General features: G+C 43.4%; 1 protein-coding gene across 2 annotated transcripts in view; it reads right to left on the bottom strand.

Moving 5' to 3' along the window:
* The window catches only part of LOC112247480 (cellular nucleic acid-binding protein), a 30445-nt gene that overhangs the window by 905 nt on the left and 9594 nt on the right, over window positions 1-19946 (bottom strand). For both annotated transcript variants that reach the window (XM_042329594.1, XM_042329597.1), the window contains exons 3-5: window positions 14262-14327; window positions 13860-13930; window positions 1306-1433 (exon numbers count right to left, since the gene is read on the bottom strand). In XM_042329594.1, the coding sequence (XP_042185528.1) occupies window positions 1306-1433; window positions 13860-13930; window positions 14262-14327 (265 nt within the window). The remainder of the gene's footprint in view (window positions 1-1305; window positions 1434-13859; window positions 13931-14261; window positions 14328-19946) is intronic.

Below are 19946 nucleotides of genomic sequence, written 5' to 3'. Positions count from 1 at the left end.
GTTCATGGCTGCTCCAACTCAAACATATCACAGGGAAGCAGCTTAACGATACACTGGCCAGTATACCTTGTAAAAAAAAAATATATGTGCTCACAGGTCTTCTGGATGTGTCCTAGTAATGGTTTGCATCTTCGTTAACTCACCTGTAACACTTGACCTTGTCACAGCCCTTCTAGATGTGTCCTAGTAATGGTGTGCATATTCGTTAACTTCTTGACGCACCCATCTCGTTAGCAGGATCATTTTAATCAACATCCACTGAATTGCAGTGCGCCAAATTCATATTAAATTACTAAAATATTTAATTTTCATGAAATGACAAGTGCAATATAGCAAAACACAGCTTAGCTTGTTGTTAATACACCTGGCATGTCAGATTTCAATAAAGCTTTTAGGCAAAAGCTATCCAAGCGTTTATGTAAGAACATCTCTCTCAGTAGACAAAATATTACAAACAGCTAGCAGCCAAGTAGATTGGTCACGAAAGTCAGAAAAGCAATAAATTATATTGCTTACTTTTGATGATCTTCAAATGTTTGCACTCATGAGGCTCCCAGTTACAGAATAAATGTTCCTTTTGTTCCATAAAGATTATTTTTATTTCCAAAATACCTCCATTTGTTTGGCGCATTATGTTCAGAAATCCACAGGCTCGAGCGGTCACGACATTGCAGACGGAAATTCCAAATAGTATCCGTAATGGTCGTAGAAACATGTCAAATGTTTTTTATAATCAATCCTCAGGTTGTTTTTACAATATATAATCGATAATATGTCAACCGGAATGTAGCTTCTTCCATAGGACAGAGAGAGAAAATGGCTGTTGCGCATGAAAAACTCTGCTGGCACCCAGCCATCCACTGACGCGATGGGTTCTTTCTCACTCATTTTTCAAAATAAAAGCCTGAAACTATGTCTAAAGACTGTTCACACCTTGAGGAAGCCATAGGAAAAAGGAATCTAGTTGATATCCCTTTAAATGGAGGCAAGACAGCACTTCCTTTTTGGATTTTCCTCAGGTTTTCGCCTGCAATATCAGTTCTGTTATAATTATATGCATATTCTAGTTTCTGGGCCTGAGAAATAGGCTGTTTAAAATGGGCACGTTTTTTTTGTTGCCAAAAACGAAAATACTGCCCCCTACATTCAACAAGTTAACTCACCTGTGACAATTGACCTTGTCACAGCCCTTCTAGATGTGTCCTAGTAATGGTGTGCATCTTCGTTAACTCACCTGTAACACTTGACCTTGTCACAGCCCTTCTAGATGTGTCCTAGTAATGGTGTGCATCTTCGTTAACTCACCTGTAACACTTGACCTTGTCACAGCCCTTCTGGATGTGTCCAAAGCCTCCACAGGAGTAGCACTTCTGCTCGTTGGCATGGTCACAGTCCCGGGCCACATGGCCAGCCTTGCCACAGTTATAACAGACCTGCAATATAACATTATAATATAACATAACAATTAAGAATATAATCACCGGCCTTGCCACAGTGATAAAACACTTGCATTATATTAGGGGCCTATAAAATCTGCATTGTGGAAAATATGGACAGAATCCAGACGCAGTCAGCATCAGTTGCTGGGACCACTACTATATGTCCAGTCATCCTGCCGGTCTGAGGAGCCGTTTGGCAGAGCAGATAGGCAGCTAGCTAGCAGCTAGGCTATCAAGCTAGCAGGGTTTTCTTGAGGGCTTGAAAGCAGCCTGCAACGCGGTTATCCATTACGGCTGGGACAGCGGACTCTCCCGGGCTTGTGGCTGTCTAGAGCCCTGCTGTTTGTTTTTTCAATCTTCCCTGCGACCTGCCCTGTCGAACTGAGAGGAGGAACAGTATAACCTGTCTTGTCTGGAACTGAGAGGAGTAACAGTATAACCTGTCCTGTCTGGAACTGAGAGGAGAGGAGTAACAGTATAACCTGTCCTGTCTGGAACTGAGAGGAGTAACAGTATAACCTGTCTGGAACTGAGAGGAGTAACAGTATAACCTGTCTGGAACTGAGAGGAGTAACAGTATAACCTGTCTGGAACTGAGAGGAGTAACAGTTTAACCTGTCCTGTCTGGAACTGAGAGGAGTAACAGTTTAACCTGTCCTGTCTGGAACTGAGAGGAGTAACAGTATAACCTGTCCTGTCTGGAACTGAGAGGAGGTGGTTGAAGATATCCCTCTAGTGGTGTGGGGGCTGTGCTTTGGCAAAGTGGGTGGGGTTATATCCTTCCTGTTTGCCCTGTCCGGGGGTGTCCTCGGATGGGGCCACAGTGTCTCCTGACCCCTCCTGTCTCAGCCTCCAGTATTTATGCTGCAGTAGTTTGTGTCGGGGGGCTAGGGTCAGTTTGTTATATCTGGAGTACTTCTCCTGTCCTATTCGGTGTCCTGTGTGAATTTAAGTGTGCTCTCTCTAATTCTCTCTTTCTTTCTCTCTCTCTCTCTGAGGACCTGAGCCCTAGGACCATGCCTCAGGACTACCTGACATGATGACTCCTTGCTGTCCCCAGTCCACCTGGCCGTGCTGCTGCTCCAGTTTCAACTGTTCTGCCTTATTATTATTGGACCATGCTGGTAATTTATGAACATTTGAACATCTTGGCCATGTTCTGTTATAATCCGGCACAGCCAGAAGAGGACTGGCCACCCCACATAGCCTGGTTCTTCTCTAGGTTTCTTCCTAGGGAGTTTTTCCTAGCCACCGTGCTTCTACACCTGCATTGCTTGCTGTTTGGGGTTTTAGGCTGGGTTTCTGTACAGCACTTTGAGATATCAGCTGATGTATGAAGGGCTATATAAATACATTTGATTTGATTTGTAACAGTATAACCTGTCCTGTCTGGAACTGAGAGGAGTAACAGTATAACCTGTCCTGTCTGGAACTGATAGGAGTAACAGTATAACCTGTCCTGTCTGGAACTGAGAGGAGTAACAGTATAACCTGTCTGGAATTGAGAGGAGTAACAGTATAACCTGTCCTGTCTGGAACTGAGAGGAGTAACAGTATAACCTGTCTGGAACTGAGAGGAGTAACAGTATAACCTGTCCTGTCTGGAACTGAGAGGAGTAACAGTATAACCTGTCCTGTCTGGAACTGAGAGGAGTAACAGTATAACCTGTCCTGTCTGGAACTGAGAGGAGTAACAGTATAACCTGTCCTGTATGGAACTGAGAGGAGTAACAGTATAACCTGTCCTGTATGGAACTGAGAGGAGTAACAGTATAACCTGTCCTGTCTGAAACTGAGAGGAGTAACAGTATAACCTGTCCTGTCTGAAACAGAGGAATAACAGTATAACCTGTCCTGTCTGGAACTGAGAGGAGTAACAGTATAACCTGTCCTGTCTGGAACTGAGAGGAGTAACGGTATAACCTGTCCTGTCTGGAACTGATAGGAATAACAGTATAACCTGTCCTGTCTGGAACTGAGAGGAGTAACAGTATAACCTGTCTGGAACTGAGAGGAGTAACAGTATAACCTGTCCTGTCTGGAACTGATAGGAATAACAGTATAACCTGTCCTGTCTGGAACTGAGAGGAGTAACAGTATAACCTGTCTGGAACTGAGAGGAGTAACAGTATAACCTGTCCTGTCTGGAACTGAGAGGAGTAACAGTATAACCTACATTGCTACCATGACAAAGACCAAAGCTGGCGGGAGTACCGTTGATAGGTGTCTCTAAACCACAGGTGAAGGATCTTTTAAAAGTAAAAAGAGTTCTAAAAGCAGTTGTTACAACAAGAAAATATTTTAAGTGTTATGTCCAAATACTGGTGGATTCAACTAATAAAATAATGGACGACCTGACCAGAGAGGTTCAGGACCTGAGGAACAGGTGTGTATGTGAATCCATGATAACAATGATGGAGAAATCAGATTATCTCAAGGGACCACCAAGGCGGAACAACATGGTTGTGGACAGAATTGCAGAATCTCCAAATGAGACTTGGACGGAGTCTGAGGACAAAGTGAGGGAAATGATCTCTGAGAAATTGAAGATGAATCACAAGAAGATTGAGGTGGATCGCGCCCCACAGGACTGGAAAACCCACCACCGGCCCCGGCCACCGGCCCAGGTGACAGACCAAGGCCGATAGTGGTCAAGTTCCTGAGGTTCAAGGACAAGGTAGCGGTTCTTGAAAGAGCCAAGATCTTGAGAGGAATGTATGTCTTCCTCAACGAGGACTATCCTGAAGCTGTGCCCCAAAAGAGGAAAGAACTTATCCCAGCCATGAAAGCGGACAAAGCGCTTCGGGACATTGCTTACATCTGCTATGACAGGCTCATTGTCCACCCTCCCTCCTGAAAGGGATGAGAGAGCCAAGCCTATGGCTTCGTAGCTTCAACCCCGCAGCACACACACACACCAACTGATCAATGGACTGCTGAATGTATATTTTTTCTCTTGCTTTATTTTCTCTTTTCCATATTCTTATCTCTGATAAGCTACCAGGGAGAGGGCTGAAAATTCCTCATTAAAATATGTAGCCTTAGAAATAAGGTTAATTAAATCAATAACTTGCAAAAATTAGACAACATTCATATATTAGCCATTTCTGAGGCTCACTTAGATAATTAATTTGATGATACAACAGTAACAATACAAGGATAAAACATCTATAGAAGAGACAGACATGCTTATGGGGGAGGTGTTGCTGTATATACAGTTGAAGTCGGAAGTTTACATACACTTAGGTTGGAGTCATTAAAACTCGTTTTTCAACCACTCCACAAATTTCTTGTTAACAAACTACAGTTTTGGCAAGTCAGTTAGGACATCTACGTTGTGCATGACACAAGTCATTTTTCACTGTATCACAATTCCAGTGGGTCAGAAGTTAACATACACTCAGTTGACTGTGCCTTTAAACAGCTTGGAAAATTCCAGAAAATTATGTCATGGCTTTAGAAGCTTCTGATAGGTTAATTGACATCATTTGAGTCAATTTGAGGTGTACCTGTGGATGTATTTCAAGCCCTACCTTCAAACTCAGTGCCTCTTTGCTTGACATCATGGGAAAATCAAAAGAAATCATTCAAGACCTCAGAAAAAAATTGGAGACCTCCACAAATCTGGTTCATCCTTGGGAGCAATTTCCAAATGCCTGAAGGTACCACGTTCATCTGAACAAACAACAGTACGCAAGAATAAACACTTTGGGACCACGCAGCTGTCATACCGCTCAGGAAGGAGACACGTTCTGTCTCCTAGAGATGAAAGTACTTTGGTGCGAAAAGTGCAAATCAATCCCAGAACAACAGCAAAGGACCTTGTGAAGATGCGAGGAAACAAGAACAAAAGTATCCATATCCACAGTAAAACGAGTCCTATATCGACATAACCTGAAAGGCCGCTCAGCAAGGAAGAAGCCACTGCTCCAAAACAGCCATAAAAAAGCCAGACTACGGTTTGCAACTGCACATGGGGACAAAGATTGTACTTTTTGATGAAATGTCCTCTGGTCTGATGAAACAAAAATACGATGGTCATTTTGGCCATAATGACCATCGTTATGTTTGGAGGAAAAAGGGGGAGGCTTCCAAGCCGAAGAACATCATCCCAACCGTGAAGCACAGGGGTGGCAGCATCATGTTGTGGGGGTGCTTTGCCGCAGGAGGGTCTGGTGCACTTCACAAACTAGTTAGCATCATGAGGACGGAAAATTACATGGATATATTGAAGCAACATCTCAAGACATCACTCAAGAAGTTGAAGCTTGGTCGCAAATGGGTCTTCCAAATGGACAATGACCCCAAGCATACTTCCAAAGTTGTGGCAAAATGGCTTAAGGACAACAGAGTCAAGGTATTGGAGAAGCCATCACAAAGCCCTGACCTCAATCCCATAGAAAATTTGTGGGCAGAACTGAAAAAGCGTGTGCAAACAAGGAGGCCTACAAACCTGATTCAGTTACACCAGCTCTGTCAGGAGGAATGGGCCAAAATTCACCCAACATATTGTGGGAAGCTTCTGGAGGGCTACCCAAAACGTTTGACCCAAGTTAAACAATTTAAAAGGCAATGCTATCAAATACTAATTGAGTGTATGTAAACTTCTGACCCACTGGGAATGTGATGAAAGAAATAAAAGCTGAAAGAAATAATTATCTCTACTATTATTCTGACATTTCACATTGGTGATCCTAACTGACCAAAGACAGGGAATTTTTAATTAATTAATTAATTGGCTAAGGTGTATGTAAACTTCCGACTTCAACTGTATATTCAGAGCCACATCCCTGTAATGCTTAGAGAAGATCTTATGTCAAGTGTTATTGAAATGTTGTGGTTGCAGGTTCACTTCAGCTTTTTTCAAACAGAAATTTGCATCCTGTAGTACTAACTCAAAAAATTTCTGGGACACTGTAAAGTCCATGGAGAACAAGAGCACCTTCTCCCAGCTGCCCCCTGCACTGAGGCTAGGAAATACTGTCACCACTGATAAATCCACTATAATTGAGAATTTCAATAAGCATTTCTCTATGGCTGGCCATGCTTTCCACCTCACTACCCCTACCCCGGTCAACTGCCCGGCACCCTCCACAGCAACCCGCCAAAGCCCCCATCATTTCTCCTTTACCCAAATCCAGATAGCTGATGTTCTGAAAGAGCTGCAAAATCTGGACCCCTACAACTCAGCCAGGCTAGACAATATGGACCCTCTCTTTCTAAAATTATCTGCCGAAATTGTTGCAACCCCTATTACTAGCCTGTTCAACCTCTCTTTCATATTGTTTGAGATTCCCAAAGATTGGAAAGCTGCCACAGTCACCCCCCTCTTCAAAGGGGGAGACACTCTAGACCCAAACTGCTACAGACCTATATCTATCCTACCTTGTCTTTCTAAAGGTCTTCGAAAGCCAAGTTAACAAACATTGACCATTTCGAATCCCACCATACCTTCTCCGCTATAATGGAGTTTGGAGTGTGACTGTTTGAGGTTGTGGACAGGTGTCTTTTATACTGATAACAAGTTCAAACAGGTGCCATTAATACAGGTAACGAGTGGAGGTTAGAGGAGCCTCTTAAAGAAGAAGTTACAGGTCTGTGAGAGCCAGAAATCTTGCTTGTTTGTAGGTGACCAAATACTTATTTTCCACCATAATTTGCAAATAAATTCATTAAAAATCCTACAATGTGATTTTCTGGATTTTTTTCTCGCTCATTTTGTCTGTCATAGTTGAAGTGTACCTATGATGAAAATTACAGGCCTCTCTCATCTTTTTAAGTGGGAGAACTTGCACAATTGGTGGTTGACTAAATACTTTTTTGCCCCACTGTATATATATATATATATTTTTTTTTTTAAACATCTAAAGCCTTTTCTTTTGGGGTGTTGCTATAGACCACCAAGTGCTAACAGTCAGTATCTAAATAAGGTGTGAAATGCTTGATAGTGTATGTGATGTAAACAGAGAGGTCTAATTTCTTGCGGACCTGAATATTGACTGGTTTTCATCAAGCTGTTCTTACTGTAACCAGTGTCTGTAATCTGGTTCAGGTTATTAATCAACCTACCAGGGTGTTTACAAACACAACAGGAACAAGATCATCCACATATATCAATCACATTTGTACTAATACTGTAAAACTTTGTTCTAAAGCTGTATCTGTACCCATTGGATGCTGTGATCACAATATAATAGCTATATCCAGGAAAGCCAAAGTTCCAAATGCTGGGCCTAAAATAGTGTATAAGAGATCATACAAAAGATTTAGCTGTGACTCGTATGTGGATGATGTTAAAGTTGGTCTGATGTGATGAGGAGCATCCCATCCAGATGCTGGTCTGCTGTGAATAATAAGGAGCATCCAGGCGCTGCACTTGATTAATTTATTAAATTGCTTCTTCCAATTATTGATAAACATGCACCTGTTAAGAAACTGACTGTTCGAACTGTTAAGGCCCCATGGATTGATGAGGAATTAATCAACTGTGTGGTTGAAAGATGGGGCAAAAAGAGTGGCTAATAAGTCTGGCTGCACATCTGACTGGCCGACTTACTGCAAATTATGTGACTAAACTCAACAAAAAGAAGAAACTGTTTAATGAAGCCAAGATCAATGTTAAAGAAACATGGGGAAAAAATTTAAACTATAAATTATATAATGGGCAGAAATTCAATTCCATCTTTCATCAAATCTGATGGCTTATCATCTGATTTGGCAATTATTTTATTGATTACAAACTTAGGTAGGAAACGCTAACAACAAACAGGTCTATTTTCACCAATGACCTGGCACTGGCATTAAACTAAAGGTTGACCGATTAAATCGGCATGGCCGATTAATTTGGGGCGAATTCAAGTTTTCATAACAATCGGTAATCGGACGCCAATTATGGTTGATTACATTGCAATCCACGAGGAAACTGCATGGCAGGCTGACCACCTGTTATGCGAGTGCAGCATCAAAAGGACCTTATGTCTGCAAGGAGCCAAGATAAGTTGATAGCTAGCATTAAACTTATCTTACAAAAAACAATCAATCAATCTTCACTTAATCACTAGTTAACTACACATGATGATACACATTGATGATATTACGAGGTTAACTAGCTTGTCCTGCGTTGCATATAATCAAAGTGGTGCCTGTTAATTTATCACCGAATCACAGCCCACTTCAGCTTTGCCAAACGGGCAATGATTTAACAAAAGCACATTCGTGATAATTGTTGCACAAATGTACCTAACCATAAACATCAATGCCTTCCTTAAAATCAATACACAAGTAGTATATTTTTTTAAACGTGCATATTTTGTTTAAGAAATGCATGTTAGCAGGCAATATTAACTAGGTAAATTGTGTCACATCTCTTGCGTTCAGTGTAAGCAGAGTCAGGGTATATGCAGCAGTTTGGGCCGCCTGGCTCATTGCGAACTGTGTGAAGACCATTTATTCCTAACAAAGACGATTCATTTGTTAATTTATTAATTTGCCAGAATTTTACATAATTATTACATAACATTGAAGGTTGTGCAATTAAAAAAAAATAAAAAAAATTCACCTTTATTTAACCAGGTGGGCTAGTTGAGAACAAGTTCTCATTTGCAACTGCGACCTGGCCAAGATAAAGCATAGCAGTGTGAACAGACAACACAGAGTTACACATGGAGTAAACAATTAACAAGTCAATAACACAGTAGAGAAAAAACAGTCTATATACATTGTGTGCAAAAGGCATGAGGAGGTAGGCGAATAATTAAAATTTTGCAGATTAACACTGGAGTGATAAATGATCAGATGGTCATGTACAGGTAGAGATATTGGTGTGCAAAAGAGCAGAAAAGTAAATAAATAAAAACAGTATGGGGATGAGGTAGGTAAAATTGGGTGTGCTATTTACCGATAGACTATGTACAGCTGCAGCGATCGGTTAGCTGCTCAGATAGCAGATGTTTGAAGTTGGTGAGGGAGATAAAAGTCTCCAACTTCAGCGATTTTTGCAATTCGTTCCAGACACAGGCAGCAGAGAACTGGAACGAAAGGCGGCCAAATGAGGTGTTGGCTTTAGGGATGATCAGTGAGATACACCTGCTGGAGTGCGTGCTACGGGTGGGTGTAGCTATCGTGACCAGTGAACTGAGATAAGGCGGAGCTTTACCCAGCATGGACTTGTAGATGACCTGGAGCCAGTGGGTCTGGCGACGAATATGTAGCGAGGGCCAGCCGACTAGAGCATACAGGTCGCAGTGGTGGGTAGTATAAGGTGCTTTAGTAACAAAACGGATGGCACTGTGATAAACTGCATCCAGTTTGCTGAGTAGTGTTGGAAGAACTCAAATCCTTCTGTTCACCTGATTTAGAATTCCTCACAATCAAATGTAGACCGCATTATCTACCAAGAGAATTCTCTTCGATTATAATCACAGCCGTATATATCCCCCCCCAAGCAGACACATCGATGGCTCTGAACGAACTTTATTTAACTCTCTGCAAACTGGAAACGATTTATCCGTAGGCTGCATTCATTGTAGCTGGGGATTTTAACAAGGCTAATCTGAAAACAAGACTCCCTAAATTTTATCAGCATATCGATTGCGCAACCAGGGGTGGAAAGACCCTGGATCATTGTTACTCTAACTTCCGCGACGCATATAAGGCCCTGCCCCGCCCCCCTTTCGGAAAAGCTGACCACGACTCCATTTTGTTGATCCCTGCCTACAGACAGAAACTAAAACAAGAAGCTCCCACGCTGAGGTCTGTCCAACGCTGGTCCGACCAAGCTGACTCCACACTCCAAGACTGCTTCCATCACGTGGACTGGGAGATGTTTCGTATTGCGTCAGACAACAACATTGACGAATACGCTGATACGGTGTGCGAGTTCATTAGAACGTGCGTTGAAGATGTCGTTCCCATAGCAACGATTAAAACATTCCCTAACCAGAAACCGTGGATTGATGGCAGCATTCGTGTGAAACTGAAGGCACGAACCACTGCTTTTAATCAGGGCAAGGTGTCTGGTAACATGACTGAAAACAAACAGTGCAGCTATTCCCTCCGCAAGGCTATCAAACAAGCTAAGCGCCAGTACAGAGACAAAGTAGAATCTCAATTCAACGGCTCAGACACAAGAGGTATGTGGCAGGGTCTACAGTCAATCACGGACTACAGGAAGAAACCCAGCCCAGTCACGGACCAGGATGTCTTGCTCCCAGGCAGACTAAATAACTTTTTTGCCCGCTTTGAGGACAATACAGTGCCACTGACACGGCCTGCAACGGAAACATGCGGTCTCTCCTTCACTGCAGCCGAAGTGAGTAAGACATTTAAACGTGTTAACCCTCGCAAGGCTGCAGGCCCAGACGGCATCCCCAGCCGCGCCCTCAGAGCATGCGCAGACCAGCTGGCCGGTGTGTTTACGGACATATTCAATCAATCCCTATACCAGTCTGCTGTTCCCACATGCTTCAAGAGGGCCACCATTGTTCCTGTTCCCAAGAAAGCTAAGGTAACTGAGCTAAACGACTACCGCCCGTAGCACTCACATCCGTCATCATGAAGTGCTTTGAGAGACTAGTCAAGGACCATATCACCTCCACCCTACCTGACACCCTTGACCCACTCCAATTTGCTTACCGCCCAAATAGGTCCACAGACGATGCAATCTCAACCACACTGCACACTGCCCTAACCCATCTGGACAAGAGGAATACCTATGTGAGAATGCTGTTCATCGACTACAGCTCGGCATTCAACACCATAGTACCCTCCAAGCTCGTCATCAAGCTCGAGACCCTGGGTCTCGACCCCGCCCTGTGCAACTGGGTACTGGACTTCCTGACGGGCCGCCCCCAGGTGGTGAGGGTAGGCAACAACATCTCCTCCCCGCTGATCCTCAACACTGGGGCCCCACAAGGGTGCGTTCTGAGCCCTCTCCTGTACTCCCTGTTCACCCACGACTGCGTGGCCATGCACGCCTCCAACTCAATCATCAAGTTTGCGGACGACACAACAGTGGTAGGCTTGATCACCAACAACGACGAGACGGCCTACAGGGAGGAGGTGAGGGCCCTCGGAGTGTGGTGTCAGGAAAATAACCTCACACTCAACGTCAACAAAACTAAGGAGATGATTGTGGACTTCAGGAAACAGCAGAGGGAACACCCCCATCCACATCGATGGAACAGTAGTGGAGAGGGTAGCAAGTTTTAAGTTCCTCGGCATACACATCACAGACAAACTGAATTGGTCCACTCACACAGACAGCATCGTGAGGAAGGCGCAGCAGCGCCTCTTCAACCTCAGGAGGCTGAAGAAATTCGGCTTGTCACCAAAAGCACTCACAAACTTCTACAGATGCACAATCGAGAGCATCCTGGCGGGCTGTATCACTGCCTGGTATGGCAACTGCACCGCCCTCAACCGTAAGGCTCTCCAGAGGGTAGTGAGGTCTGCACAACGCATCACCGGGGGCAAACTACCTGCCCTCCAGGACACCTACACCACCCGATGCTACAGGAAGGCCATAAAGATCATCAAGGACATCAACCACCCGAGCCACTGCCTGTTCACCCCGCTGCCATCCAGAAGGCGAGGTCAGTACAGGTGCATCAAAGCTGGGACCGAGAGACTGAAAAACAGCTTCTATCTCAAGGCCATCAGACTGTTAAACAGCCACCACTAACATTGAGTGGCTACTGCCAACACACTGTCAATGACACTGACTCTACTCCAGCCACTTTAATCATGGGAATCGATGGGAAATGATGTAAATATATCACTAGCCACTTTAAACAATGCTACCTTATATAATGTTACTTACCCTACATTGTTCATCTCATATGCATACGTTGATACTGTACTCTATATCATCGACTGCATCCTTATGTAATACATGTATCACTAGCCACTTTAACTATGCCACTTGGTTTACATACTTATCTCATATGTATATACTGTACTCGATATCATCTACTGTATCTTGCCTATGCTGCTCTGTACCATCACTCATTCATATATCCTTATGTACATATTCTTTATCCCCTTACACTGTGTATGACAGTAGTTTTTTTTGGAATTGTTAGTTAGATTACTTGCTCGTTATTACTGCATTGTCGGAACTAGAAGCACAAGCATTTCGCTACACTCGCATTAACATCTGCTAACCATGTGTATGTGACAAATAAAATTTGATTTGATTTGATTTGATTTAGGTCCTCAACTACAACTAACTACATAAAGCATCACAGTATACATTACATCAAAACAAATGAAATACCGTATACAAAAAGGTTGTAGTCAGTCGGACAGTCAGACAATCCAATCCAATCCATCAACTGAGAAAGGCCACGAAGAACGGAGAGGTGTAGTCTGATCCTGGGTAAACTCTATTAGGCTACAAAACACACATTTAAAGGCAACAAAACAAACGGAATAGAGAAGCTTCAGAACTGAGGGTTGAACACATCCTCATTCACGTCTCCATCACAACCCCACTTTTGCGCAGCGGATGCTGGCTATTTAATTGGGAATTAAAGGGAAAGCGCCCTATTAGAAGGAGAAGCACTGAGACGGTTCAGAAAAATTCAGGGCCATCACAACAGGAACGCCCCCGTCTGTGTGTTGTGCTGCTCTGTATGTCTGGTCTACACTCTGTGCAGCTGTTAGAGATAATGCTAATGATAACCGTCTTCTGGTAGAGGGAAAGACTCCCAAAAACCTCCTCTATTAAATGTTAACTACAAAGTAGCTTATGCCTACCTGGCAGAATGATAGAAATTATTTGCATCAATCCAGTGGTCATTTGTTTTGAAAACTCTGCACAATCACAGAAGCACTACAGAAACACTGCTAACCAAACAGCAGTGCTAGGTGGCTGAACTACAGAAACACTGCTAATCAAACAACAGTGCTAGGTGGCTGTACTACAGAAACACTGCTGTACTACAGAAACACTGCTAACCAAACAGCAGTGCTAGGTGGCTGAACTACAGAAACACTGCTAATCAAACAACAGTGCTAGGTGGCTGTACTACAGAAACACTGCTAACCAAACAACAGTGCTAGGTGGCTGAACTACAGAAACACTGCTAACCAAAAACAACAGTGCTAGGTGGCTGTACTACAGAAACACTGCTAACCAAACACAACAGTGCTAGGTGGCTGTACTACAGAAACACTGCTAACCAAAAACAACAGTGCTAGGTGGCTGTACTACGGAAACACTGCTAACCAAACAACAGTCTCTGGCTGGTGAACACTTGTATTAAAGGGAACTACACAACCCCCCCCACAAAAAAAAACAGAATCAGGCAAAAAAAATAAAAGTGATTTTATAGGGACCTAATAATAACATCATTACCATGAACACACCGGCCTTCATAATAATATTACAACACCCAGGCCATGACAGTTATAACACACCTGTTCCCTCTCCTTCTTGGGCTCCTTACAGTCTCTGGAGATGTGTCCTCCACGACCACAGTTATAGCACGCTGCGGAAACACAGAGCAGTTATAGCATGCTGCAGAAACACAGAGCAGTTATAGCATGCTGCAGAAACACAGAGCAGTTATAGCATGCTGCAGAAACACAGAGCAGTTATAGCATGCTGCAGAAACACAGAGCAGTTATAGCATGCTGCAGAAACACAGAGCAGTTATAGCATGCTGCAGAAACACAGAGCAGTTATAGCATGCTGGGAGAGAACTAACACATACAGGAACATCTCACTAACCCAACATCAGACTAATAGTCAAACTTCTAAATTGGTGTGATGTGCACACAAATGTGGTCAACATTTTTCTAAGTTGGAGACGTCCTCACCATCCTCAGTCCTCTCACAGTCCCTGGCGACGTGACCAGGCTCACCACAGCGATAGCAGAACAGATCTGAGGAACAGGAAGAACGTTATTATTGGAAAATCACATCATTGCTTTGCTAGACATGTGGCAATGGGAATTGACTTAGAAGTTAGCACACAGGCTCAGTGCTGCCCAGGGCCAAGTTAGCACACAGACTCAGTGCTGCCCAGGGCCAAGTTAGCACACAGGCTCAGTGTTGCCCAGGGCCAAGTTAGCACACAGGCTCAGTGCTGCCCAGGGCCAAGTTAGCACACAGGCTCAGTGCTGCCCAGGGCCAAGTTAGCACACAGGCTCAGTGCTGCCCAGGGCCAAGTTAGCACACAGGCTCAGTGCTGCCCAGGACCAAGTTAGCACACAGGCCATGCACTGGAACACCAAACAGGATAATTGAGTTACATGGGAAGGTTGAATATTACCTGAACGTTAATTTACAGTTGAAAAGCATTTTTACGAAACTTTGCCTTTTCATTTATCCTTTAATGTAGTCAGTTCCTTTCCCCGTCTATTGATCACTACCCTGTAATGTAGTTAGTTCCGTTCCCCGTCTATTGATCACTACCCTGTAATGTAGTCAGTTTCGTTCCCCGTCTATTGATCACTACCCTGTAATGTAGTCAGTACCTTACCTTTCACCGTCTATTGATCACTACCTGTAATGTAGTCAGTACCTTACCTTTCCCCGTCTATTGATCACTACCCTGTAATGTAGTCAGTACCTTTCACTGTCTATTGATCACTACCCTGTAATGTAGTCAGTACCTTTCCCCGTCTATTGATCACTACCCTGTAATGTAGTCAGTACCTTTCACTGTCTATTGATCACTACCCTGTAATGTAGTCAGTACCTTTCCCCGTCTATTGATCACTACCCTGTAATGTAGTCAGTACCTTTCCCCGTCTATTGATCACTACCCTGTAATGTAGTCAGTACCTTTCCCCGTCTATTGATCACTACCCTGTAATGTAGTCAGTACCTTTCCCCGTCTATTGATCACTACCCTGTAATGTAGTCAGTACTTACCGTTCCCCGTCTATTGATCACTACCTTGTAATGTAGTCAGTACCTTACCCCGTCTATTGATCACTACCCTGTAATGTAGTCAGTACCTTTCCCCGTCTATTGATCACTACCCTGTAATGTAGTCAGTACCTTTACCCGTCTATTGATCACAACCCTGTAATGTAGTCAGTACCTTTCCCCGTCTATTGATCACTACCCTGTAATGTAGTCAGTACCTTTCCCCGTCTATTGATCACTACCCTATAATGTAGTCAGTACCTTTACCCGTCTATTGATCACTACCCTGTAATGTAGTCAGTACCTTTCCCCATCTACTGATCACTACCCTGTAATGTAGTCAGTACCTTTCCCCGTCTATTGATCACTACCCTGTAATGTAGTCAGTACCTTTCCCCGTCTATTGATCACTACCCTGTAATGTAGTCAGTACCTTTCCCCGTCTATTGATCACTGCCCTGTAATGTAGTCAGTACCTTACCTTCCCCTGTCTATTGATCAATACCCTGTAATGTAGTCAGTTTCTTTCCACGTCTATTGATCCATACCCTGTAATGTAGTCAGTACCTTACCTTTCACCGTCTATTGATCACTACCCTGTAATGTCGTCAGTACCTTACATTTCCCGTCTATTGATCACTACCCTGTAATGTAGTCAGTACCTTTCCCCGTCTATTGATCAATACCCTGTAATGTAGTCGGTACTTTTCCCTGTCTATTGATCAATACCCTGTAATGTAGTTTCCCCGTCTATTGATCACTACCCTGTAATGTAGTCAGTACCTTTCCCCGTCTATTGATCACTACCCTGTAATGTAGTCAGTACCTTTCCCCGTCTATTGATCACTACCCTGTAATGTAGTCAGTACCTTTCACTGTCTATTGATCACTACCCTGTAATGTAGTCAGTACCTTTCCCCGTCTATTGATCACTACCCTGTAATGTAGTCAGTACCTTTCCCGTCTATTGATCACTACCCTGTAATGTAGTCAGTACCTTTCCCCGTCTATTGATCACTAACCTGTAATGTAGTCAGTACCTTTCCCGTCTATTGATCACTACCCTGTAATGTAGTCAGTACTTACCGTTCCCCGTCTATTGATCACTACCTTGTAATGTAGTCAGTACCTTACCTTTACCCGTCTATTGATCACTACCCTGTAATGTAGTCAGTACCTTTCCCCGTCTATTGATCACTACCCTGTAATGTAGTCAGTACCTTTCCCTGTCTATTGATCACTACCCTGTAATGTAGTCAGTACCTTACCTTTCCCCGTCTATTGATCACTACCCTATAATGTAGTCAGTACCTTTACCCGTCTATTGATCACTACCCTGTAATGTAGTCAGTACCTTTCCCCATCTACTGATCACTACCCTGTAATGTAGTCAGTACCTTTCCCCGTCTATTGATCACTACCCTGTAATGTAGTCAGTACCTTTCCCCGTCTATTGATCACTGCCCTGTAATGTAGTCAGTACCTTACCTTCCCCTGTCTATTGATCAATACCCTGTAATGTAGTCAGTTTCTTTCCCCGTCTATTGATCCATACCCTGTAATGTAGTCAGTACCTTACCTTTCACCGTCTATTGATCACTACCCTGTAATGTCGTCAGTACCTTACATTTCCCGTCTATTGATCACTACCCTGTAATGTAGTCAGTACCTTTCCCCGTCTATTGATCAATACCCTGTAATGTAGTCGGTACTTTTCCCCGTCTATTGATCACTACCCTGTAATGTAGTCAGTACCTTTCCCCGTCTATTGATCACTACCCTGTAATGTAGTCAGTACCTTTCCCCGTCTATTGATCAATACCCTGTAATGTAGTCGGTACTTTTCCCCGTCTATTGATCACTACCCTGTAATGTAGTCAGTACCTTTCCCTGTCTATTGATCACTACCCTGTAATGTAGTCAGTACCTTACCTTTCCCCATCTATTGATCACTACCCTGTAATGTAGTCAGTACCTTTCCCCGTCTATTGATCACTACCCTGTAATGTAGTCAGTACCTTACATTTCCCGTCTATTGATCACTACCCTGTAATGTAGTCAGTAGCTTTCCCCGTCTATTGATCACTACCCTGTAATGTAGTCAGTACCTTTCCCCATCTACTGATCACTACCCTGTAATGTAGTCAGTACCTTTCCCCATCTACTGATCAATACCCTGTAATGTAGTCAGTACCTTTCACCGTCTATTGATCACCACCCTGTAATCAGTTCCGTTCCCCGTCTATTGATCACTACCCTGTGATGTAGTCAGTACCTTACCTTTCCCCGTCTATTGATCACCACCCTGTAATGTAGTCAGTACCTTACCTTTCCCCATCTACTGATCATTACCCTGTAATGTAGTCAGTACCTTACCTTTCCCCATCTACTGATCATTACCCTGTAATGTAGTCAGTACCTTACCTTTCCCCGTCTATTGATCACTACCCTGTGATGTAGTCAGTACCTTACCTTTCCCTGTCTATTGATCAATACCCTGTAATGTAGTCAGTACCTTTCCATGTCTATTGATCAATACCCTGTAATGTAGTCAGTACCTTACCTTTCCCCATCTATTAATCACTACCCTGTAGTGTAGTCAGTTCTGTTCCCCGTGTATTGATCACTACCCTGTCATGTAGTCAGTACCTTTCACCGTCTATTGATCACCACCCTGTAATGTAGTCAGTTCCGTTCCCCGTCTATTGATCACTACCCTGTAATGTAGTCAGTACCTTACCTTTCCCCGTCTATTGATCACCACCCTGTAATGTAGTCAGTACCTTACCTTTCCCCATCTACTGATCATTACCCTGTAATGTAGTCAGTACCTTACCTTTCCCCATCTACTGATCAATACCCTGTAATGTAGTCAGTACCTTTCCCTGTCTATTGATCAATACCCTGTAATGTAGTCAGTACCTTACCTTTCCCCATCTATTAATCACTACCCTGTAATGTAGTCAGTTCTGTTCCCCGTGTATTGATCACTACCCTGTCATGTAGTCAGTACCTTTCACCGTCTATTGATCACCACCCTGTAATGTAGTCAGTTCCGTTCCCCGTCTATTGATCACTACCCTGTAATGTAGTCAGTACCTTACCTTTCCCCGTCTATTGATCACTACCCTGTAATGTAGTCAGTACCTTTCCCCATCTATTGATCACTACCCTGTAATGTAGTCAGTATCCTTCCCCGCCTATTGATCACTACCCTGTAATGTATTCAGTACCTTTCCCCGTCTATTGATCAATACCCTGTAATGTAGTCAGTACCTTACCTTTCCCGTCTATTGATCACTACCCTGTAATGTAGTCAGTACCTTTCCCCGTCTATTGATCAATACCCTGTAATGTAGTCAGTACCTTTACCCGTCTATTGATCACTACCCTGTAATGTAGTCAGTACCTTTCCCCATCTACTGATCAATACCCTGTAATGTAGTCAGTACCTTTCACCGTCTATTGATCACCACCCTGTAATCAGTTCCGTTCCCCGTCTATTGATCACTACCCTGTGATGTAGTCAGTACCTTACCTTTCCCGTCTATTGATCAATACCCTGTGATGTAGTCAGTACCTTACCTTTCCCGTCTATTGATCAATACCCTGTAATGTAGTCAGTACCTTTCCCCGTCTATTGATCAATACCCTGTAATGTAGTCAGTACCTTTCCCCGTCTATTGATCACTACCCTGTAATGTAGTCAGTACCTTTCCCCATCTACTGATATATACCCTGTAATGTAGTCAGTACCTTTCCCCATCTATTGATCACTACCCTGTAATGTAGTCAGTACCTTACCTTTCCCCGTCTATTGATCACCACCCTGTAATGTAGTCAGTACCTTACCTTTCCCCGTCTATTGATCAATACCCTGTAATGTAGTCAGTACCTTTCCCCGTCTATTGATCACTACCCTGTAATGTAGTCAGTACCTTTCCCCGTCTATTGATCACTACCCTGTAATGTAGTCAGTGCCTTACATTTCCCGTCTATTGATCACTACCCTGTAATGTAGTCATTACCTTTCCCCGTCTATTGATCACTACCCTGTAATGTAGTCAGTACCTTTCCCCGTCTATTGATCACTACCCTGTAATGTAGTCAGTACCTTACCTTTCACCGTCTATTGACCACTACCCTGTAATGTAGTCAGTACCTTACATTTCCCATCTATTGATCACTACCCTGTAATGTAGTCAGTACCTTTCCCCGTCTATTGATCAATACCCTGTAATGTAGTCAGTACCTTTCCCCGTCTATTGATCAATACCCTGTAATGTAATGTAGTTGTACTTCCGGCGCCGACAGAGATGGCCGCCTCGCTTCACGTTCCTAGGAAACTATGCAGTTTTTTGTTTTTTTACGTGTTATTTCTTACACTAGTACCCCAGGTCATCTTAGGTTTCTTTACATACAGCCGAGAAGAACTACTGAATATAAGATCAGCGTCAACTCACCATCAGTACGACCAAGAATATGTTTTTCGCGATGCGGATCCTGTGTTCTGACTTACAACCAGTGTAACCGAGTGGATCACATGCAGCGACCCAAAAAAAAAACGACTCAGAAAAAGAGGGAAACGAAGCGGTCTTCTGGTCAGACTCCGGAGACGGGCACATCGT

This window comes from Oncorhynchus tshawytscha, linkage group LG02, assembly GCF_018296145.1.
Source record: "Oncorhynchus tshawytscha isolate Ot180627B linkage group LG02, Otsh_v2.0, whole genome shotgun sequence".
Lineage (NCBI taxonomy): Eukaryota > Metazoa > Chordata > Actinopteri > Salmoniformes > Salmonidae > Oncorhynchus > Oncorhynchus tshawytscha.
This window is presented reverse-complemented; position numbering and strand designations above follow the sequence as displayed.